At 49.6% G+C, this 22,720-nt stretch overlaps 1 protein-coding gene across 1 annotated transcript in view; it reads left to right on the top strand.

Moving 5' to 3' along the window:
- Itgae (integrin subunit alpha E) overlaps positions 1–22,720 on the top strand; it is a 61,784-nt gene that overhangs the window by 27,560 nt on the left and 11,504 nt on the right. The window contains exons 12-24 of the mRNA XM_051157907.1: positions 2,568–2,703; positions 3,371–3,513; positions 3,718–3,858; positions 4,626–4,850; positions 5,585–5,715; positions 6,867–6,997; positions 8,575–8,738; positions 11,404–11,532; positions 15,500–15,573; positions 18,358–18,490; positions 19,939–20,037; positions 20,770–20,849; positions 21,921–21,995. Coding sequence (XP_051013864.1) covers positions 2,568–2,703; positions 3,371–3,513; positions 3,718–3,858; positions 4,626–4,850; positions 5,585–5,715; positions 6,867–6,997; positions 8,575–8,738; positions 11,404–11,532; positions 15,500–15,573; positions 18,358–18,490; positions 19,939–20,037; positions 20,770–20,849; positions 21,921–21,995 — 1,661 coding nt within the window. The remainder of the gene's footprint in view (positions 1–2,567; positions 2,704–3,370; positions 3,514–3,717; positions 3,859–4,625; positions 4,851–5,584; positions 5,716–6,866; positions 6,998–8,574; positions 8,739–11,403; positions 11,533–15,499; positions 15,574–18,357; positions 18,491–19,938; positions 20,038–20,769; positions 20,850–21,920; positions 21,996–22,720) is intronic.

Consider the following 22,720-nt stretch of genomic DNA (forward strand, 5'->3'; position numbering starts at 1 on the left):
ATTGTAGAGGAGTTTATTAAATGAATGTGGGGGGAGAAGGAATAGATGGGAATGGGGTACCCCAGAGACAGAGAGAGGAAGAGGGAGGGGGAGAGGGAGAGAGACAGAGAGAGGGGCGGGGGGAGGGGGGCGGGAAGACACCATGTGGAAGATCTGGGCCTTTTATATGGCCCTGGCCAGGGTCATACCCCCATGGCAGGTAAGCGATGACATCACAAGTAGGACTGAAGCAGAATCCTAACATTCTACCTTTTCCTATAATTAAAAATGAGGAACGTAGCTGGGTGGTGGTGACGCGTTTAATCCCAGCACTTAGGAGGCAGAGGCAGGCGGATCACTGTGAGTTTGAGGCCGGCCTGGTCTACAAAGTTAGTCCAGGACAGCCAAGGCTACACAGAGAAACCCTGTCTCAACCCTCCCCCGCCCCCCAAAAAAAGAAAAAACTGAGGAACGTTGGATTGTTTTTTATATAAGGTAAGTTAAAGTACATAAATGCAGGTTCATTGGAAGCAGCTTTTGGTTGCCATGTAAAGGGAGAAGAGAGAAAAAAGCAATAGCAACAAAGTGTCCAGATTATATGATGAAGAGGAAGTAGAAGTTCTGCCCTGAAAGTTCAAGGTGGAGGGCAGGCTAGGTCAGCCATGTCCTGCAGCAGATAGGGACCGAGGAGTGCTGGGGGAAGCTGGAGCTGTTTGTCCGGGGCCTGGAGCACACCATCTCAGCCTTTTGTAAATGGATAAAGGGTGAAGTAGTCATCTTAACTACTTCCTGTTGACAGTAGGATGGCGATAGGGGGTTTAAATGGCTGAAATGTTGGCCAGGTTCTGGAAGAACAACAGGCTGTTGCATTTGTTGTTCAGGGTCTGAGAACATCTGCAGCTGGGAAGGGCGAAGCAGGTCCAGCTAGGAGGAACAATGCAGGTCCAGCTGGCACAATTTCTGAAGTTGGGCGGGAACACTGTGGGTAGCTACTTTGTTCCAGATGTAGGAAGTCTGGCAGGATGCTGGAATGTATATGTGGGCAGAAGACAAAGTAAGTAGGTCACGGAGAGAATTCCCTTTAGGTTGAAACTGTTGGGAGAAAAAAGAGAAAAAGCTTGAGTCAATGCTGACAATTCGTGAACATTTTGGGAGAGCAGAGAAAAAGGTTTGGACATAGTAAACTTCCTTTCATTTTACCCTAGGAAAGGCTTGAACATAGGAGAGCAAAGAAAAAGTTTGGGTGTAGGGAGCTTCCTTCCATTTTTACCCAATTGTTGGCAATAATTAAAACAGTTTAGTTTTGGAATTGTCCAAGCATGTAAGCTTAGAAGCTCTTAATGTGGGCGCAGGGATTTGAGATTTTCTAAAAGACATTCCAAATATGTGTTAGGAGGAACGGGTGACTGAACGTTTCCCATGGGGAGGGGAGGTCAGTAAGCCATTAGGACATCCCCCAAAACGGATAGTGACCCAAGGGACAGGTACAGACCAATTATTAGTAGCTCATCAGCACTAACCAGCGACCAACAGCTCAATAGATGAGGTAGCCTCAAGTATGCAGCTACCTGGTGCACCAGGATTCCAATCAGACAACGGCTGCTACAGAGCAGCAGAAAAAGCTACATCAGAAAACCCACCCGATGGGAATGAGCCTGGCTGGAGGTCAGCAAAGAGGTTGGGTGCCTCCACTGCCAGTGAGCCAGAGAGGTGCTGGCAGTCTCTTGGACGAAGGGAAGCATTTGCACAACTAGGAAGAGGGGAATTTAGCTGGGTGCAGAAAGGTTGCAATCAGGCAGTTAGGTTTCAGCACCAATTTTATATTTAATCATTAAAGCAATGATAGAAGGTACAAGGCAGCAGATATTATGTTGTAGAAGAGTTTATTAAATGAGCATGGGGGGGGGGGAGAGAAGGAAAGGGAGGAAGGGGGGAGAGAGAGAGAGAGAGAGAGAGAGAGAAAGAAAGTAGGAGGGAGAGAAGGGGGAGAGAGGGAGGAAGTAGGGGAGAGAGAGACGGAGGGAGTGGGGGGTGGGGAGAGACACACACCAAGGGGAGGGTCTGTACTTTTATCTGGCCCTGGGCAGGGTCACGCCCCTGTGGCAGGTAAGCGATGACATCACAGGTAGGCGGGCTGAAGCAGAGTCCTAACAGGGGCAAGCCCACTGAGCTGTGTCAGGATAATCATGTAGTTTGGCAAAGCTGAAGCTTTGTCCAGTGTGTGGGAGAAGAGGAAGCAGAGAAGGAAGGACAGTAGGTAGTGCACTCACTAACTGCGGCCTCTGTGCATGTGAGAGCTGAAGTCAGTCACCTCAATGCCATCTGTACCTCATTCCCCTCGTAGGCACGTGCTGCAGGGCACGGCACCTTCACACAAAGTGGGAAGGTTAATCTTACTCAATCATACATTAAAAAATGCTCACTGTCTGAGTCCCAAGGTGCCTTCTGGAGCTCTGGCTACAGCCGCAGACTCGGGAACAGAGCAGCAACCCAGTGTTTGCCATCATATCTTCCTTCCTGACCATTGGAGGCCCTCGTTATCCAGAAAGGCCCTCCCACTCACTTGGTGACCTCTGGCTCCTTTTCAGGGGCAGGTGTTGCTTGGCACTGTGGGAGCCTTTAACTGGTCTGGGGGCGCGCTGCTCTACGACACACAAAATAGTTGGGGCCGCTTCCTAAACCAGACAGCTGAGGACTCTGGGACTGCACAGTACAGCTACCTCGGTAAGGGCAGGGGTCTGGTGGATCCAGCTGGGACTAGGGTGGGGTGTGTGGCCTGGGTCCAGGTAGGGAGGGTAGGAGGAAAGGGCTCTGGAGGATAGTGGGTGGGCGGGGTGTGGGCGGGGCCTGGAGGGGGAAGGCAAAGCCAGGAGTGCAGTGAAACCTAGCAAATGGATGGGGCCTGGAGGTTGGGTGAGGGGCAAGAGTAGTTCCTGTCTTCTGGGGGAGGGGCTAGGAGACTGGCTTGGAAGCTAACCCAGGGACAATGTTGTCAGGGACACCAAGAGCTTGCTTTCTGGTGTGCATATTAGGATTCTTGGTGGAGTCAGGCTGTGGTGAGTCTCATGGGTCACACGCCATGCCATCAGGCAATCAGACCTCACAGACCCTGAGATTGAGAATTAGGGATGGAGACAGGGCGGCCTCAGCACTCTGAATAAGAGGGAATTGGGACATCTCTGTTAATAACAGTAGTGAGTACCACTTCCCATCCTTCATCCTGGGTCATCATGGGCTGAAGGAGTGTCATCACCCAAGTACCTATGTGTGAGGGCACACATCATGTCACTGTCAGTGCAGAAGTGCGAACATGTGCCTGGGAAGATGGAGTTGGAAGGCAGAGGCTGGAGGTGGGATGTAAGTGTTTGCAGTCACACCGCTCTGGCTCTAGGTTATTCGGTGGCAGTGTTACGCAAGGCCCGGGGCTTCTCCTACGTGGCAGGGGCTCCAAGGCACAAGCTCCGCGGGGCTGTGTTTGAGCTCCAGCAGCAGGACAGAGAGGACGCCTTTGTACAACAGATGGAAGGAGAGCAGGTACCTCCTGGAGAAGTCACCTTTCCACCATAGGGGCCCTGAGGTCCTGGGCTCTGCCCTGGGAGTAATTCCGTGGCCCTCGTGTCTGGAGCATCCCCAGCTCGCTGCTCCAGGAAGACCTTAAGCAAGTGGGTCTAGCCATGGGGAGGGTGGAAAGGGGTCCTCCCCCATCCTCAGGAGTGCTGAGTTCTCGCTGCGATGTAGATGGGGTCCTACTTCGGCTCTGAGCTGTGCCCCGTGGATACCAACATGGATGGAACCACAGATTTTCTGCTGGTGGCTGCTCCATTTTACCACATCCGTGGAGAAGAAGGCAGAGTCTATGTGTACCACGTTCATGAGCAGGTGAGTGCTCAGGCTCATGAGCTTGCCAACGCTGCACCTGCGCGGGCAGTGGAGGTTGGATGGGCCTGACATCTGTTTGGTGAGAGTGGACAGTGGACAGTGGACAGTGGGTGTTACGGGTGTGTGGCTGTCCTCATCTCTTACCTGGGTGATTGTTGGTAGCATCTGTCATAATTGCCCAAATACACAGAATGCTTGTTCTGGTCACACTTGTTCCTCGCAGTAACCACAGCAATGGCACTCACTGTCCTGTGACCGAAGAAGAGGATGGGATTCAGTGAGCTAGTGACACTGAGCCTTGCTCCGGCTTTCCCAGCAAGGGTGTGGGGAGCTGTGACTGGATCCTGAGCCTCTTTATTGCTAATGTAGCTAATGGGAACGGAGGGGCAGGCTCCAGGTCCCGAACTTTTTTTTTTTTTTTTTTTTTTTTTGGTGTGTTTGTTTGTTGGTTTTGTTTTTTCTGAGACAGGTTTCTCTGTATTAACAGCCCTGGTTGTCCTGCACTCCCTTTGTAGACCAGGCTGGCCTCAAACTCAGAGATCCATCTGCCTCTGCCTCCCGAGTGCTGGGATTAAAGGCATGTGCCACCACCGCCTGGCCAGGTCCTGACTTACCTTTACTCTAGGCTCAGTTCCCTTGTCTTTTCTCAGCCTGAGACGCCTGCTGGAGAGTGGGAACCAATGAGAGGAAGCATGCCCTCATGGTGGTCCTGAGATGGTTGCCCTGCACACCTGTCTTGGGAACTGACCTGTTGGTTCCTGTTGCAGGATGCTTCCTTTTCCTTGGCATACACACTGAATGGGCACCCTGGGCTCACCAACAGCCGCTTCGGCTTTGCCATGGCCGCTGTGGGGGATATCAACCAAGATAAATTCACAGATGTGGCCATCGGGGCCCCTCTGGAGGGCTTTGGGGCAGGCGACGGGGCCAGCTATGGCAGTGTGTACATCTATAACGGACACTCAGATGGCCTCCATGTCAGTCCTTCCCAGGTGACTCTATGGGTTGTTTCTTGCTTCTTCTCTGGGCTTTAAACCTCCCACAGACAGAATGAGCTAAAGCCCAGAGACAGTCCTAAGTGCTGGGCCAGCCTCTGGTGGTGGAGAACGCTAGGGAAGGCCGGAGTCACCTCTTCTTTTGCCCCTGGTTCTTGTCTCCATCCAGCACCCCATATTGAGGCCCCACCCCACCCCCTTCAGTTGCTTCCTAAGCACTTCCTCCAGGATGTCCCTAGGCCTCTTACTCTTACACATCTCAGTCCATAGCCTGTCAACTGCCACATCCTAATGATGTTAGCTCTGTTCACCCCCACCCCGACACACACAGACACACAGACACACACACACACCATGGCATCAATTTAGGCCTTCCATCCTCCCACCTTCAGCCCGTCTTCTCCCTGCACTTCCAGGAAAGCTTCAAAACTGATCCTGATGAGGTCACTTCTTCTGAAGAGCCTTTCCTGACACGCCCCCAGCATCCCCAACTCAGCCTCTTTGCACTTATATCCCCTTACTTTCTCCTACCTCACCCGACCCCGACCCCTGCGCTGAGCTTTCACTGTGTCCTCAGAGCACTCTGCTCTTTCCTCCAGTGTGCCCCCCCTTCCCTCCCACCCCCCTCCCCCGCGTGTCTCTTCCTCAGAGACAGTTCACTGGCAGGGTGGGAAGGTGGGTAACGCTGCTGGAGGGAATAGCGGGTGAAGCTTCTCTTTCTCCTTCCGCAGCGGATCAGCGCCTCCTCCGTGGCCTTGGGACTCCACTACTTTGGCATGTCTGTGTCTGGTGGTTTAGATTTCAATGGCGACCGCCTTGCTGACATCACGGTCGGCTCTCGGGACCAGGCAGTTGTACTCCGGTAGGGGTCTTCCCTGCCTTTTTGTGACCTAAGCGCCAGCCTCACCCTTTGCTCTACACTCAATGGGTCCTGCAGATTCCAGGCACCAAGGGAGGGAAGAAGTGTGGCATGGGGCACGGGTTCCGGGATCTGCCTGGGTGAGTTTGCTCCTCGGTTCTCAACAGTATGACTTTGGGTGGGCTCTCGAGTTTGAAGTCCCAACTCTCTTAGCCACAGCTGGGAATAATGGTGGTGCTTACCTCATACGGCCGGAAGGCTTACATGGAAGAGTACTCAAGGTGGGCAGCATAGTTGGCCAGTTGGGCAGGGGGCATGCTGTGAATTTCAGAGCTGTGGCTACAAGACCTTGTGTATCCAGCCCTCCTGAGAGTTCCACGCCTGCTGTTTGCTCACCAACATCTCCATGTGAGCAGGTCTCCTCCTCACCTTCCAGTTCCCGGTCTGCCCCTCCCCCAGGCTCCTGTTGCCGCAAATGGTACCACATTACCCACCTAGAGAGTGAGGGTTCCAGTCCAGGCCTGGGCCTGGTGGCCTCAGCTGACTGAGGAGGCTGAGGCAGGTGGATCACAAACTCAAGGTGGCCTACAGAGGACAAAAGCTCCCTCTAGGCTTCTTCATCCTTCCTCCATCATCCCCATCTATAGCTTTTTTGGTTGACTCTGACTCTGAAACACTTCGCAGCACCGGGGCGGTCTGTCATCTTTTGCCAGGACTACCACGTAGACTTCCCTGTGCTGTCAAACTCTACTGCCTAACACCTTTCAATGGCTCCCACCTGAGTAAAATTCCTGCTCCTGGTTACAGCCTACAGTGCTGTCTGTGACTGGCCCTGTCCACCCCCTACCCCCAGCTCTTGTCACCATGTCTGTTTCACTCCAATCTCTCTGACCTTCACGTAGTTGGCTTTTTCTTGCTCTCATTCTCAAGACTTCCTTATCAGGCAGCCTTCATTTTAGTCACCTTATCATATTTCAGCGCCACCCGGACTGTGTATTTCTCTATTCCTGTTTATGGCCAATTGTCTGCTTCCCCCATGAAGGCAAAGCCTCACCTCTTTCCCTGAGGGACTCTGCGCCCCTGCAATGTCGCGGACGTTGAATGTGGCAGGATCTGTGCTTACTTCTCCTGGGCCTCTTTGCTGTCTTCTTTAGCTCACGGCCTGTGGTTGACCTGAACGTGTCTATGACCTTTACCCCCGATGCGGTACCCATGGTCTTCACCGACGCGATGAAAGTAGAACTGTGTTTTGAAGTCGACTCCTCAGGCACAGCCTCTGAGCCAGGTAATGGCTGCCTGGTGGGGCATCCTGTTCTCGTGGTCTTTCCTGATTGGTTGTAGGGACTCATAAAGGCCATGGCGGCGCTACCCCATCTTTGCCTGCTGGGCTCCTCCTGAGCATTACAGAGCTCCCAGAAGCACTCCCTCTCTCCACGGAGAACCTGGCTGCTCATCCAGTCCTTACCTGGAGGTATATTTTCAGAAGGAAAAAGGCCAGAGGGAGGAGGACATGGCTGTCCCAGACCAGTGTCCAAGAGCTCCCTCCCAGCAGTCTCCCAGGAGAGGAGGTCTCCAAGGTTTAAACCCCATGAATAATCCTCTTGGGTGAAGGTCATGACCAACCCCATGGGTAGAAAAATGACAGCCTGGCTGGGTATGGTAGTGGGAGCTTGTGTTCCTAGCACATGGGAGATGGGGGAGGATCAAGAGTTCAAGGTCATGTTCAGCTACAGATTGAGTTCAAAGCCAGCCTGGGATGCATGAGAGCCTGTTTCAAAAAGGCAAGAATCAAGTCAGACTTACTATTCCCAGGACACAGAGGTTACTGAGGCTCAACGTCACAGGTCCTCCTCCTTGGTGACACCAGCAGGTGTCCGTCTCTTGCTGGACCTTGGTTTCTGTTCTGCACAGTAAGGGACATCTTCAAGATGTTTCCAGCTTTGTTCTGCTCAGATTTCATTTCACGATTTCTCTCTCCGCTTACTACTGTACCTTTTCCCTCCTTCCTCCTCCCTCCCTCTCTTCGCCCTCCCCTGCCCCAGACTTCCACTTCATTCTTCTGGTGGCTGTCTTAGGGTGTCTATTGTGATAAAAAGCACCATGGCCAAGAGTGTCTTGGGGAGGAAAGGGTTGTCTTTTTTTCAACTTACAGTTTGTGATCCATCACCCAGAAAATTCAAGGGCAGAACTCAAGGCAAGAGCCTGGAAGTAGGAGCAGGAGCAGAAGCCATGGAAGAGCATTGCTTACTGGCTAGCTCCTTGTGGCCTGCTCAGCCTGCTCTCTTACAGGACCACCAGCCCAGGGATGTCACTGCTCACAGTGAGCTAGGCCCTCCCACACTGAGCATCACTGAGCATCAATAGAGGAAATGCACCGCAGGCTTGCCCACAGGCCAGTCTGGTGGGGACATTTTCTCAGTTAGGTTCTGTCTTCCAAAGGACACCAGCTTATGTCAGGTTGACATGAACCCAGCCAGCTCACCTGCATAAACCCTTCTTTGCCTGAGGGAAGTTGGATTCAACTCATGTGCTGGGTGTGGGCGCAGAACACTGAGAGACCGTGGCCAGGTCCACCAGAGAAATGAGGGGGGATCACCTTCAGAATGATGAATAACTGGGCTTAATCCCAACAGTCGGGAGGCAGAGGCAGTGGATCTCTGAATTCAAGGCAAGTTTGGTCTACATAGCAAGTTCCAGGCAGTAAGACCTGTCTCAAAAACAAGCAAGCAAACAAACGAACAAACACCCAAAACCCTAGGGGTCTGACCGCAGGAGCTCACAGAGCCACCCCAGGCTGGGGCTCTCTCTGCTTGGGCCCTTTCCTTTTCCAGCCTCATAAGAAAGTCTGGTCTCCAACCCCAGGCCTTAGAGAGATGTCATTCAACTTCACGGTGGATGTGGATGTGACCAAGCGGAGGCAGAGGCTGCGATGTGCAGACTCGAGCAGGTGTCAGAGCTGCCTTAGGAAGTGGGGCACAGAGCCCTCTCTGTGTGAACACTTCTCACTCATCCCCACGGAGGAGGAGGTAAGTGGAGAATTCAGATAACACCCCAGAGAAGGTGTCTGCCATGCAGGAGCCTCTCCACGCAGACAACTGAGGTGACTGAAGCAACTGTAACACACCGAGAACCATAAAGTGGCACTGGAAATATAATCCTACCAGAAGTCCACACTAAAGACGCTTGGGCTGTGGGTGTGGCTCCGTGGTACTGTGCCTGCTTTGCATACTCTGCATGTGTGAGGCCCTAGGTTTAGCCCTGCTGGGAAGGGAGGCGCTAAGGAAGAAGGGAGAAAGCAGGAAAGAGGGAAAGGCATCTACCAAAACTGAACACAGACAACGGCACTGAGCTTCCTAGAGGCTGGATGAAGAGGGGAATATGGTCTTCGTATGTTGTCTAACCTTACCTGATAGTTACAGTAGGCTGAAGGGCCTTGAGTGAATCCACAATGGAAAAATTAACAATTAAGAGGCAGATAGTTCAGTGGTTAAGAGCACTGACTGCTCTTCTACAACATCCAGGTTTGATTCCCAGCACCCACATGGCGGCTCACAACCATCTGTAGCTCCCCAGTCCAAGGGGCTGTGATGCCCTCTAATGACTTCTAATGGCACTAGGTACTCACATGGTGAAGAGACATGCATACAGGCAAAACACCTATACACATAAACAAAGAAACATTTTTGTAGAGGCAGAAGTGGAAAGATAGCATTATTATTTTTTTTATTAATTTATTCTTGTTACATCTCAATGGTTATCCCATCCCTTGTATCCTCCCATTCCTCCCTCCCTCCTATTTTCCCCTTATTCCCCTCCCCTATGACTGTGACTGAGGGGGATTACCTCCCCCTTTATATGCTCATAGGGTATCAAGTCTCTTCCTGGTAGCCTGCTATCCTTCCTCTGAATGCCACCAGGTCTCCCCCTCCAGGGGACATGGTCAAATATGAGGCACCAGAGTACGTGTGAAAGTCATACTCCACTCTCCACTCAACTGTGGAGAATGTCCTGTCCATTGGCTAGATCTAGGTAGGGGTTTAAAGTTTACGGCCTGTGTTGTCCTTGATTGGTGCCATAGTTTGAGCAGGACCCCTGGGCCCGATAGCATTGTTTTTAAAGGTTATTTTAAAAAAGACCTCTTGAGCTGGGCGTGGTGGCGCAAGCCTTTAATCCCAGCACTCGGGAGGCAGAGGCAGGTGGATCGCTGTGAGTTCGAGGCCAGCCTGGTCTACAAAGTGAGTCCAGGATGGCCAAGGCTACACAGAGAAACCCTGTCTCGAAAAACCAAAAAAATAAAAAATAATTAAAAAAAAAAAAAAAAGAACTCTTGCTGAAGATTGTGAGAGTTTTTTTTGTTTTGTTTTGGTTTTGTTTGTTTGTTGTTTGTTTTTCAAGACAGGGTTCCTCTGTGGAGCCTTGGCTGTCCTGGACTTACTTTATAGACCAGGCTGTCCTCGAACTCACAGTGATCCACCTGCCTCTGCCTCCCAAATGCTGGGACTAAAGGTGTGTACCACCACATCTAGAAAGGACTATTTTTAAAAATTTTTATTTTAAATTTTATTTTATGTGCATTGGTGTAAGATGTCAGATCACCCAGAACTGGAGTTGCAGGCAGTTGTGAGCTGCCATGTGGGTGCTGGGAATTGAACCTGGGTCCTTGGAAGAGCAGACAGGACTCTTAACCTCTGAGCCATATCTTTAGCCCCAAGGTATGGCTTTTTTAAAAGTGGCCTTGTCAGAACTCAGAGTCTAATAGGTCTTAGAACTTTTGATTATATGGACTGTTTATTTCAGAAAACAAACTCATGGATTCTGCTTTAAGTGCACTTTTGTTACTCGGCTTAGGAAAGTTTCTAGAACATCTATGGCCCTCTCAAAATAAAAGCATAGAGCTAGAGAGAGAGCTCTGTGGTTAGGAGTACATATTGCTTTTCTAGAGGCCCTGACGTTGGTTTCCAGCACTACATTGAAGGGGCTTGTGATTCCAGCTCTGAGGACCCAATGCCTCTGGTCTCCTTAGGCACCAGCACTCAGGTGCACATACTGCCCCCCAACATATACCTAATTAAAATAATAAAATAAATCTTTTTTTTAAAAAAGGCCTAACTATATTCTATCAGGCACCCAGGTTCATTTGCTCCTGTGTTCTACACTTCTATTTGTTTGCTTATTTATGCCTTCCACAGTGTACAGTGTATGTGTGGAGGTCAGATGATATCCTGTGGGGGCCAGTTTTCTCCTTCTACCATGTGGGTTCTGGGAATTGATCTCAGGTTGTCAGGCGTGGGAGCAACTCTTTGACACACTGAGCCATCCCACCAGCCCTCAGTGCTCTTATTCTGACAGGAAAGCTCGTTTAAATGGGGTGTAGCAAATGGCCTTCACTGCTCACCCACCTCCTAATTTCAGTTGTCACCCCTCAGTACCCCTCCATGCTGGTGGGAGAGCTTTGTTAACTCACATGTGGCTAGGGCTCCTTCCTGCTTGCCCTCTATGCAAACTCTAAGCTAGAATCCCTCTGTGACTGAGGTGACAACCATAAAGAGCCTTGAAACCCAAGGGTGGGACAGATTGGGGAAACTTCTCTGAAGCTCTTCGTGGCTTGCTTGAGGGACATCTCCCCTCTGCCTGGGTCCTTGGAAGACTTCCGGGTCATATCTCTGACCTCGCCTTCCCCTCCACCCACAGCTTTGTGAGGGGGACTGCTTTTCCAACATCACCATCAAGGTCAGCTACAAGTTCCAGATGCCTGAGGAATGGAGCGACATCCCCAACCCCATCCTGGACCACTACAAGGAACCCTCTGCCATGTTCCAGGTGACTCTGCCCACAAGAAGGACCCAATCATCTTGGGGGGGGGAGGGGGAGGAGACACATCTCACATGAAACACCTGCTCCCCTTACTTCAAAGATGGTTAGAGTTGTGAGGGAAGGTCTTAAGACTGTCGGTGGGGAAGTGGGGCCCCTGAGATGGCTGCTGGTCGTTGCTCACTGTTGGGTTTCTAACTGCTGCCCTGGCCTTCTTCACCAAATGTGCTCCCTAAATGCTTAGTGGCACACATGGCTACACTGCACTGGGGCTCTCGCTTTGTACGGTATCTGAGGATGGTGTGATGGGCCCCTTGTGGGGGCTAGACTGGAGCTAGCCTCTGAGCTGCTGTGAGCCCCTGGACATGCTTGCTTGCTCAGGGCCTTGATGCTGAGGTGTCTGGCCCACTAAGCCCGCACCTACCTCTACCCTGGTGCCCATCAGTGCAACTGGGACGGGTAGTATCACAGAAACGTTTTCATGATCAAGGAAAGATAAATGAGCTGAATTTTCTAATCCTGTCATACCTAAGGGGAACCGTCCTTACCCAGGCTGTGGCTCCCAGGGTACTCTGTCAATCTCCACCTACAGAGTAGAGAAAAGTCACCAGGGAGAAAGAAGTGATAACAAGAATACTAGAAAGTAGTAGTTAGCTGGGCATGGTGGCTCACGACTTTAATCCCAGCGCTCGGGAGGCAGAGGCAGGCAGATCTCTGTGAGTTCAGGGCCAGCCTGGTCTACAAAGTGAGTCCAGGACAGCCAGGGCTACACAGAGGAACCCCATCTTGAGGAAAAGGAAACAAACAAATGAAAAAAAAGGAAGGAAAGAAAGAAAGAAGTAGTTGTGGTGTGGTGTCACATTTTAACTCCAGCATCCAGGGAGCACAAACAGAGGGCAGATCTCTGTGAGTTCAAAACCAGTTAAGTCTACATAGCAAGTCCAGGCCACACTGTGTTACACAGTGAGACTCTGTCTAAAAAAAAAGAAAAAAAAGAAAAAAGCAATCCCGAAGAATTCTCATTTGATAGTAAGTTACAGATCTGATACCTCTTTACCCCCATGCTCAGTATACACTTGCTAAAAACAAGACCGTTCTCTGCCACCACACAGTGAGTGAAACCAGATTAACACTGATGGAATACTGCTATCTACTGTACAAGTTCACTCACATTTTGCCTGATATCCTAGTAACTCGCTTTTTAGCAAAAGAAAAAAAGTTCTGGGTGTGTAGCTCAGTTGGTAGAATGCTTGCCTAGGATACATGGAGCCTTAGGTTCCATTTTTAGCACTCAGTAAAACTAGGCCTGCTGCAGCACATGACTGTAATCCCAGAATTCAGGAGCTAGAGGCAGAAAAACATAAGGTCAAGGTCATCCATAGTTGAACAGTGAGTTCAAGGCCAGCCTGACCTATATGAGACCCTTTATCAGTCAATCAATAATAAATTAAAAATAAATAAATATAGGATTTTTATTGTCAATTATCTTAGTCACTTTGAATTTAGAATGACTGACTTAATGTCTTTCCTTGTCTTTATATTTATTTATTTTGATTTTTCTTTTTTTCTTTTTCTTTTTGTTTTTTGAGAGACAGGGTTTCTCTGTGGAGCCTTGGCTGTCCTGGACTCACTTTGTAGACCAGCCTGGCCTCTAACTCATAGTGATCCACCTGCCTCTGCCTCCTGAGTTATGGGATTAAAGGCTTGTGCTACAACAGTCTGGCTGATTCTCCTTTTTTAAATTAATTAATTATACTTTGATTATTTTCAAGACAGTGGGTTTTGTTTTTGTTTTTTGTTTTTTCATGTAGCTCTGGCTGTCCTGGAACTCACTCTGTGGACCAGGCTGGCCTTGACTCACAGAGATCTGTCTTCCTCTGCCTCCCTGAGTGCTGGGATTAAAGGCACATTTCTCCACCACCTGGCAAAGACATATTGTATTTTATGTATGTGAGTGCTTTGTCTTCATGCATGCCCAAAGAGGGCATGAGATCCCATACAGATGGTTGTGAGCTACCATGTGGGTGCTGGGAATTGACTCAGGACCCTCTGGAAGAGCAGCTAGTGCTCTTCACCACTGAGCCATCTCTCCAGCCCCCTTTATTTTTATTTTGAGATAGGGTTTCATATAGTCCAGGCTAGCCTTGAACTCCCTATATAACCAAGGATGACCTTGAACTCCTGATCTTCCTGCTTCCGCTTTGCAAGCAGCAGGACTACAGGCATTGGATGCCATACTCCGAGGACCCTCACAGTTCTGAGGGTTGTAGCCTGTCCCTTGGTTGGCTTATTTCTGGTATTTCCTCACGGTGAGAGCCAGGCTGTGCATTTCAGCAGGTGCGTCACAGAAGTAAAATTGTGTCGGAGCACATCACATAGGAGTCACAGTGTGGACGGAGTGCCTGCCGTTCCTGCTTCCGTTTTCCATTGTAAATGAGTGTTTTAGGGAGAAAAGTTGAGATGTATCTATCCTGCTTAACATCTATTTATAAGTTGTCATTGATTATTACCGTGATGGTTTTGGAAAGAGATTTCAAACTACTTATCTCATCAAAAAGAGGGATGAGGAAAAAATAGGTTCTGTGAGGATGTGTTACAGCTGGGAGCTAAGGTAGGCTAACCCTGTTGTCTTTCATCAGGGTTGGATGGGGAAGGGAAAAGCACTTGCAAGCCTGATGACCTGAGTTCAGTTCCTAGACCCCCTGATGGAGGGAGAGAGCTGACTCCTGAGAGTTGCCCTCTGACCTCAACAGGGCCCTGTGGCATGCACCTGCCCACACTCACATCACATGGACTGTATACAACATGCAGTCAAAATAAATAATACTTACATTTAAAAACAGGACTTGGGCCATGGGTTTCAACCTAAGCACCAAGATAAACAAGTAAGGCAGCACAAAATTGCCAATCCAGTTAGATCTCTGTATTGTGACTTTTTCCTTTCTTTTTCTTTTTGGTTTTTCTGAGACAAGTTTCTCTGTGTAAGTCCGGCTGACCTCAAACTCACTGAGATCCCCCTGCCTCTGCCTCTGCTGGGATTAAAGGCTTGCACCACCAGTGGCTCCACACTGTGACTTTTGTAAACAACGTCTACACTTTCTGGGGGATGGGGTGGGGGTGGGGTGTGTGGTCTCCTTTTAAGCTCTGGGCTCCCGCTCCAAGCGCAGCCCATGATGCTATCCCTGCAGAAAACTGCTGCTGTGATTGTCAGCTGCTGGGAAGCTATGAGCAAAGACTCCTAAGCTGGGGAGCTGGCTGTTGCCTTCAGTACAAAAAACCTAGATGTGGCTACTTTAAAACACTTGCTTTTTAAAAAAAAACTCAAACTAAGACTTTTCAATCTTGAAGAGAACTTCTGAACCAAATGTGTCTTTTCTTTCTGTTTTTGACACAAGGTCTTGCTGTGTAGCCCAGACTTCAAACCCACCATTCTACCGCAGTACCCCCAGGGCTAGGATTGCAAGCAAATGTGGTTGTCTGGTTGAATTTCGAGGTGTGTGCAGAGTAACAAGGGGAGTAGTTGACTTGCCCAGAAAACTGCCTTGCTGGAGGAGGGTGCTCCCGTGAATTCGCCCACAGCACCCTGTTCCCACCCTGGCGGTTTCTGCCTATATTCCAAAACTAAGATGCTTTCCTTCACAAAGGTTTTTTCCTCCACAGATAGTGGAGCAGATAGCTGCTTGAATGCTAGCTCTCAGTGCACAGGACGCAAACATGACAGCATGCCTGACATTCCACTAAGGCCACCCTGTATTTGAGCTTGGGTAAAGGCTGAAGTCACAGTGTGCTCATGTTGTCTTGGAATGTCACACACACAGCTCTCTTGGCCACGTGGGCATAGTCCCAGCTGTCAGCCTTCACTCTCTTTGAGCCGCGCTTCTCTAAGCGGGAGGACGTGATGGGCTAGGAGAAGGTCAGAGCCGGGGCTGCTGAGGAAGCTGGGGTCCCAGCTGACTCTGCTCCCCTTTGGTTGCAGCTGCCCTATGAGAAGGACTGTAAGAACAAAGTGTTCTGCATCGCCGAGGTCCAGCTGAGCACCACCATCTCTCAGTGAGTCCGATCGTGCTATCGTCAGTATCATTTCTGCAACTGATGTCCTCCAAGGGTTCACCTGGCCACGCCCTCCCTCTATCCAGATCCATGCACTCCCCTTTCCCTTCCCCTGACGGCCCTCAACAGGATTTTGTTATTTTAGCCACTCTGTGAGGGAGGCAAGATAAAGCATTGTCTTCCTGTCGTATAGATCAGGAAACAGATTAATAGCCGAAGTCCTTGCAAAGACTACTAGTGACCATTTATTTATTTAATTCACTTTAAATCCTGATCATAGCCCTCTCCCTCCTCTCTTCTGGGTCCCACCCTCCCTCCTTTTTACCCCCTCCTCCTCCCCTACTCTATAGAAAAGGGGAGGCCCCCCTCACCAAGCCACCCCAGTATATCAAGACGCATTAGGACTGAGCACATCCTCTCCCACTGAGGCTGGAAGCCAGGTCTCTTATCCCCCTGGATAATACTTTGTTCACAGTGATCCTCACTCCCAGAATTCCCCCTTGGTTCACCTCTTGGCCAAACTCATAAACAAATTCTGGAGTAGCTCTGCTCTGTTCCAGGGACTCTAGACCCTGGGAACCAATTCAGTCAACACTATAGACAAAAGTCCTTGCCCTCCTGGTCCTTAAGTGCAAAGGGATAGAGAAGCAAACTCTGGGTGGGTGGGATGTGGCACAAAGATCATGGAGGGAAGACGTGCAGGGAAGAGGTGAGGCTTTAAGTAGGGTGGTCGGGGAGGGTGACAGGAGGAGGAGGTGGGTACCACCCTTGTGGGTGTCCGAGGGTAGAGCCACTACCTGGATGGAAGCAGCCCTACAGGTGAGAGGGAGGAGGAGTGACATGGGAGAGGGGGAGGAGCTCTAAGGGGGTCCCATAGCACCTTAGAAGGGCCTTGAATGAGAGCTGGGGGCCAGGGGAGCAAGGTGGGCTCACACTCTTAACAGTTTAGCCACGACCCTTTACTACAGTTCCTCAGGCTGTGGTGTCCCCCAACCATAAAAATCACTTTCATTGCTACTTCATAACTGCAATTTTGCCACTGGTATGAATGGTAGTGGAAGTATCTTTCTGCTGGGCTTAGGTGACCCCAGTGAAAGGGTCTCGACCCACAGGTTGAGTGAGAACCACTGAGCTAGACAATGACGAATTCTAAGAAACAGGGAGATAATTACTGTTGAGACAGTGCAGATGTAGGTTAGGAGGGTGGAGGCTTAGCCTGACTGGAAGCAAAGGCAGTGGTTATCTTTTGAAGTTAGTCTTAGGATTTGCTGATAGCAGAGGTATGTATTGAGGAGAAGAAGGCTCAGCCCAGGCATCTAGAGCTGCATCACCCAACACACTTACCACTGGTCCCAGTTGAATATTTAATTCTAAGGTCATTACATTTAAAAGCAATTGCTTTTCATTTTTTCTTTTTTTGGTTTTTCGAGACAGGGTCTCTGTGTATTAGCCTTGGCTGTCCTGAACTCCCTTTGTAGACCAGGCTGGCCTCGAACTCACAGCGATCCACCTGCCTCTGCCTCCCAAGTGCTGGAATTAAAGGCGTGCACCACCATGCTTGGCTCTTTAAATGCAATTATAAAAGTGTAATTCCAAGGCTAGAGAGATGGCCCTGTGGTTAATCTGGCCTCCCAGGGCACTCATTGCATGCATGAGGTGCATATCCATAAATGCAGGCAAAGCCCATATACATGAAATAAAATGAAACCCAGAATGTAGTTCCTTAGTGGTACCTGCCATATTTCATGATACAGAGTATCCACATGAGGTTAATGCTCACCACTCTGAATCCAACAGAAGGTCAATTCTCTGATAGGATTGCTGGAGCTGAGCTGAGATCATATTTGGTTTGGGGCATGTGGCAGTCTTAAAAATGCCCTCAATGGCTTCTGTGTGTGTCATGTTGCTGATGGCCAGTTGTCTGGAGTTGGCTTCTCCAGGGCAGATTCCCTGTCCTCGAGTGGATGTTTTGAAGGCTTCCATATCAGATGTGCATGAGTATGTGGGGCCAGCACTAAAAAACTCATCTAAAACAGCCACTCTCAACAGGAACGAATTACATACAGCCGAGATCTGCAGCCGAGGCAGCTCCTTTGCCAGGGGGATGCTGCGTGCGCAGCTTGCCCTCTATCGCCCCCTAGTGTACACAGCCGACAAGCTACTACTGAGACTCAACTGTTGCAGTGGGTTTTGACTGCTCTGCAAACGTGGATCCTCTGCAAAATCAAATGAGAACTAGACTTCCCTGTTTGGATTACAGAGTGAGCCTCTGTCTCAAAACACACACATGCACGCGCATTCTGGCTCACATCTGTAATCCCAGCACTTGGGAGGCTGAGGCAGGAGGATTGCATGGTCAGCCTCTCTGTACACAGCAAGTGCCAGGTGAACCTGAGCAACAGAATGAAACTGTTTTAAAAACTAGCCGGCCAACCAAAATAAGCTGGAGAAAGGCTCAGTGGTAAAGGCCTCAGTCTTTTGGCTTCTCTTTCTTCTGCAAAATGGGAGGTAACTACACTACTCTGTAGGGTAATTCTGAGGGCCAATAGAGCTCGTGGGGCAAGGAGTGTGGCTCATGGTAGGTCAAACTATCTCACTAACTGCTTAGTGGCCTAAGCAGTTAATGTGGAGCCCGGCGTTCAGCTCTGTTAAAAGGAAGGAAATCTGGGCCATTATGCGGTTTTTCTTAGGGCATAGTTAGGAATGTGGTTTGTTGTGAGGAGGAATTTTACAGATTAAATACACTGCCAGTGGGCTCTCTCTTCTCCCTTTTCCCCTTCACAGGCAGGAACTGGTGGTGGGCGTCACAAAGGAGGTGACCATGAACATCAGCCTGGCTAACTCCGGGGAAGACTCCTACATGACAAACATGGCTCTGAATTACCCCAGAAACTTACAGTTTAAGAGGATACAAAAGGTACTCGTGACAGCGGTTTGGGAAGCCCTGTCTTCCCATGTTTGCCCCCCCACCCCCGATTCTACTCTATGGCCACCAGGCTCCTGCTCCATCCAGGACAGGAACAGCAATCAGATGAACCCTATCCAATTCTGTGCCCTGCAAAGCCTGCTGTGGCACCATGTGCCTGCACCATCACCCCTCCTTGCTCACAGTCTCCCTTAGCCAGGATTGTGAGAGAGAACTTCTAATGCCTAAAGAATGGAGGAAGTGAAAATTCTAGCCCAGCGATCACCGGGCTGGGCTCCCAGAACCAAGGCCAGCTGCAAAGATGGGTTTGCAAGCATGTGGCTGCCAAGCGTCACGACACGGAGATGTTTTGTTCTCTTAATCCAAAAGTGGTCGGAAACACTGACGTTAGGCCTTTTGGGAACTGGGAAACCGCCCCATTGTCGTCTGGGTAATCTAAGTCACTTTGACAGAGAAGTAGATTCAGTGTCCATCGTTCAGAGCTGCAGATGCAGTGCTTCTGAACACAGCTTTCCTCTCGTAGCCTATGGTAACCGATCTGGGATCACCCCTTTACTCTGACCTCCTGTGAGGCTCTCAGGGTAGCTGCATCTGTCTTTCCTTAACTCTGCCCGCCCCCAACCCTCTGACAACTCTTCATTTTCCTTGGTGAGTGAAGACACCTCCCAACACATTGCATTGAGTCAGTAAAACCTGACTGTTGAGACTATAGGTTTGCCCCAGGGGTCTCAGGTCACTTGAGCTAAGCCTGTGTTGATGCTATGAAACACTGGAATTACCTGTTACATATCTGGAACAGAACTGGTGGTGGGGCATCTGGGGGGGACGTAGCTCTCTGTTTGGCCATCTAGATGAGGAGCCCTCGTTGGAAGGCTGCACAGTAGTGGTTGCGCCTACACAAGTTTTTTCCTCCATCTCAGTGTGACACTTGCACTGCTCCACAGCCCAGGTTCAGTGCTTTCCTCTCCAGGAGGACTCTGTGTCATCCTGTCAGCTGGACCCAGTCTCTACTGCTCCTGTGCCTCACTCTCGCTCTCAGAGCACTACCCTAAGACTTTTGGTTTAAGCTCAACTCTCAGTTGGGAGGAAACCAGAGACCACGTCTGACATGTAGACAGACCAGCGAATGGTTGGTTGTTGGACTGATGTGAGGAAACGGCTCCTTTTCCTCCTCAAGAGCATCTTTTGGGGCCGGAAAGATGACTCAGTAAAGACCACCAGCTCCTCTTCCAGAGGACCTGGGTTTGAATCACAGCAGCTACACGGTGGCTCACAGCCATCTGTAATTCTAGTTCTAGGGGAATCTGATGTCCTTTTCTGACCTCTGAGGGTACCAGACATGCACATGCAGGCAAAATACTCATACGCATAAAATAAATAAATAAACATTTAACATTAACATTAAAACAAAGATAAAACAACTTCTTCTGTTTTAACAGCCACTTTCTCCAGACGTTCAGTGTGATGACCCCAAACCAGTTGCTTCTGTCCTGGTCATGAACTGCAAGATTGGTCACCCCATACTCAAGAGATCAATTGTGAGTCTGTCGTGACGGCTCTTCTCACTACCTTGAGCTCCCAGCCTCATCTGCTATTTTCAGTTGTGGTCACTATGCTTCCGTTTGCTGTGGTCACCACAGAGTAGTGTTTACAACAGTGAAGCCACCCTGAAGTGGAGAATTGCTGGGCTGTGGGGAATGGTTATCGGATGTACAGCATAGGCAGTGTTGGCTTCCCTGAGGAAAGTAGCGGGGAGTGGGGGTAGCATGGAAGGAATATCCAAACAAAGCATCTTTGTTCTGTGCAGAGACTGTGCTGTGGCCTCCCTCACTTAGAGGAGAATAATGCTGTCTGTTTGGCCCACTCGACATCTGCATTGTGAGGCTTACACTAAACAGTGGCTGTACTACAGAAAACATGGGGAGTGTAAAGTGGGTTTCCTACTGCTGCTTAGCCAGTGTCTTCGTCACTGGTCTATTGCTGTGAAGAGACCAGATGCCCAAAGCAAGTCTTAGAAAAGAAAGCATTTATTTGGGAGCTCGCTGATAATTTCTGAGGCTTAGTCCATGTTCATCACGGCAGGGAGCCCGGCAGCAGTAAACTCAAGGTCCACCCCCCAGCCCACCCTGTGACATACTTCCTCCAACAAGGACGCCCCTTCTGACCCTTCTGTCAGAGCTCCAGTCTCTGGCATTGAAGTAGTCTGGGGTGTGAGTAGCAAGCAGTTGTGACTAGCTTCCCACATTTACTTACTTTCTCCTTGAAAATAGGCAAACGTCTCCGTTATTTGGCAGCTAGAGGAGAGTATCTTTCCAAACAGGACAGCAGACATCACTGTGACCGTCTCCAAGTAAGTAGCGACTCTGTTAGCGACTTAAATTCTGGCCTTGGGGGGAAAATCTCGCCATGTTCAGCCAGAGTGTTTTATAGCTTGTTAGCTGTTCTGGGAGAAAGGGGGTACCTCACTGGGCCCACAGAAATTTCCTCTCATCAAAGATACTTAAGCTATTTTAATTCTCACAAAGGGACACTGGGGTATATTCTGGTGGAATGAGCTTTGAACCTGAGTCCTAGTTCTGGCTTCCTTAACTCTGATGTAACTCTGCAAAGCCTCCGTGTTCAAAGGTAGAACAGGATATGGTGCTGGGAAGGGGCTCTCAATCAAGGGCAATTCTGCTCCTGAGGCAATGTCAGGAGTCTTGTGTTTTGTGACAGGGTTTCTCTGTGTGCCCTGGCCATCCTGGTACTTGCTCTGTAGATACAGCAGGCCTAAAAGGTGTGCATCATCACGCCCAGCATCCTAGAGACAATTTTGATTGCCATAACTTAGAAGATGATACTGACTTCTACTGACAGATACCACAGATGCTAATAACTATTGATTAGTGTATAGGACAAGTCTATAACAATAAAATTTTTTAATTATTATTTTTAATTTTTTGGTTTTTTGAGACAGGGTTTCTCTGTGTAGCCTTGCCTGTCTTGGACTCGCTTTGTAGACCAGGCTGGCCTCGAACTCACAATGACCCACCTGCCTCTGCCTCCGTGTGCTGGGATTAAAGGCGTGCACCACCACACCCGGCCCCATAACAGTAAATTCTTTGACTCAAAATATCAAGTATGAAAGCTGAGAAATCCTTCTAAAAAATCAACCTTTCTCTAAGTGTGGCCTAAGGGACTCCATCTTTGAGATGATTCTTAAGAAGTCAAGGCAAGAAAGCAGTTGTGTGGTCAATTCACTTTTTTTTTTTTTTGGTTTTTCGAGACAGGGTTTCTCTGTGTAGCCTTGGCTGTCCTGGACTCACTTTGTAGACCTGGCTGGCCTCGAACTCACAGCGATCCGCCTGCCTCTGCCTCCCAAGTGCTGGGATTAAAAGCGTGTGCCACCACGCCCGGCTTCAATTCACATTTTTATTCCCAGTTCTAATGAGAAGTCTTTGGCCAGCGAGACCCACAGCCTTCAATTCAGGCATGCCTTCATTGCAGTGCTTTCCAGGTAAGTACACCCAAGGGGTCTGTGTGACAGTCATGCAATGAGGACAGTTTTGGGACTCTCTGTTGTGGGCAGAAGTGCCCATCAGGGTGGATGTAATCACTTCTCTTTTTCCTGAGAGGAGGCTTAGTGCCCAACCTATCTAGGACACTGTCCGGACCAAAGGGCGCTCCCCTGCTCCCCACCCCCAAAAGGGCAAGCCTACTGACTTGTCCAAAATTGAGTCTAGGCCCAGCTCAACCTAGACTACAGGATTTCTGGTGGCTAAATAAAAGCTAGCATTCTAAAGGAATTTTTGAGACTGGTCCTCATCTGCCAAAAGGAGTCAGTTCCCTGACCTCCGGTAAAGGGACATACAGCTTTCAATTAGCATACTCCTGTGGGACCTGTCGGCTCGAGACAGGCTGTTTGGAATAAACCTTTCCACCCACGGAGCAGCAGTTTTGTTTTTTTTACTGCACCACTTGCATGCATCATTTTGGGTTTTTGAAAGACCATGGTGGTCATTAGAAGCACAGTGCCAACTGGTCCTGCTACAAAAGGAAACTGACGGGACGCTATGGAAAGAGAGTGGCCGTGCAATTGGAGAAAGGCTGGGAGAGGGCTCAGTGAGTAAAGTCATCCTCCGCCCAGCTCTCCAAATACTCTTCTGTCCCAAACTGCCTTACAAGTACTTAAGATTTTGACTTTCGGTTTTGAGACCTCTTAAGGACCTGGTGCTGTCTGTC

Source organism: Acomys russatus, chromosome 16 (assembly GCF_903995435.1).
Source record: "Acomys russatus chromosome 16, mAcoRus1.1, whole genome shotgun sequence".
NCBI lineage: Eukaryota > Metazoa > Chordata > Mammalia > Rodentia > Muridae > Acomys > Acomys russatus.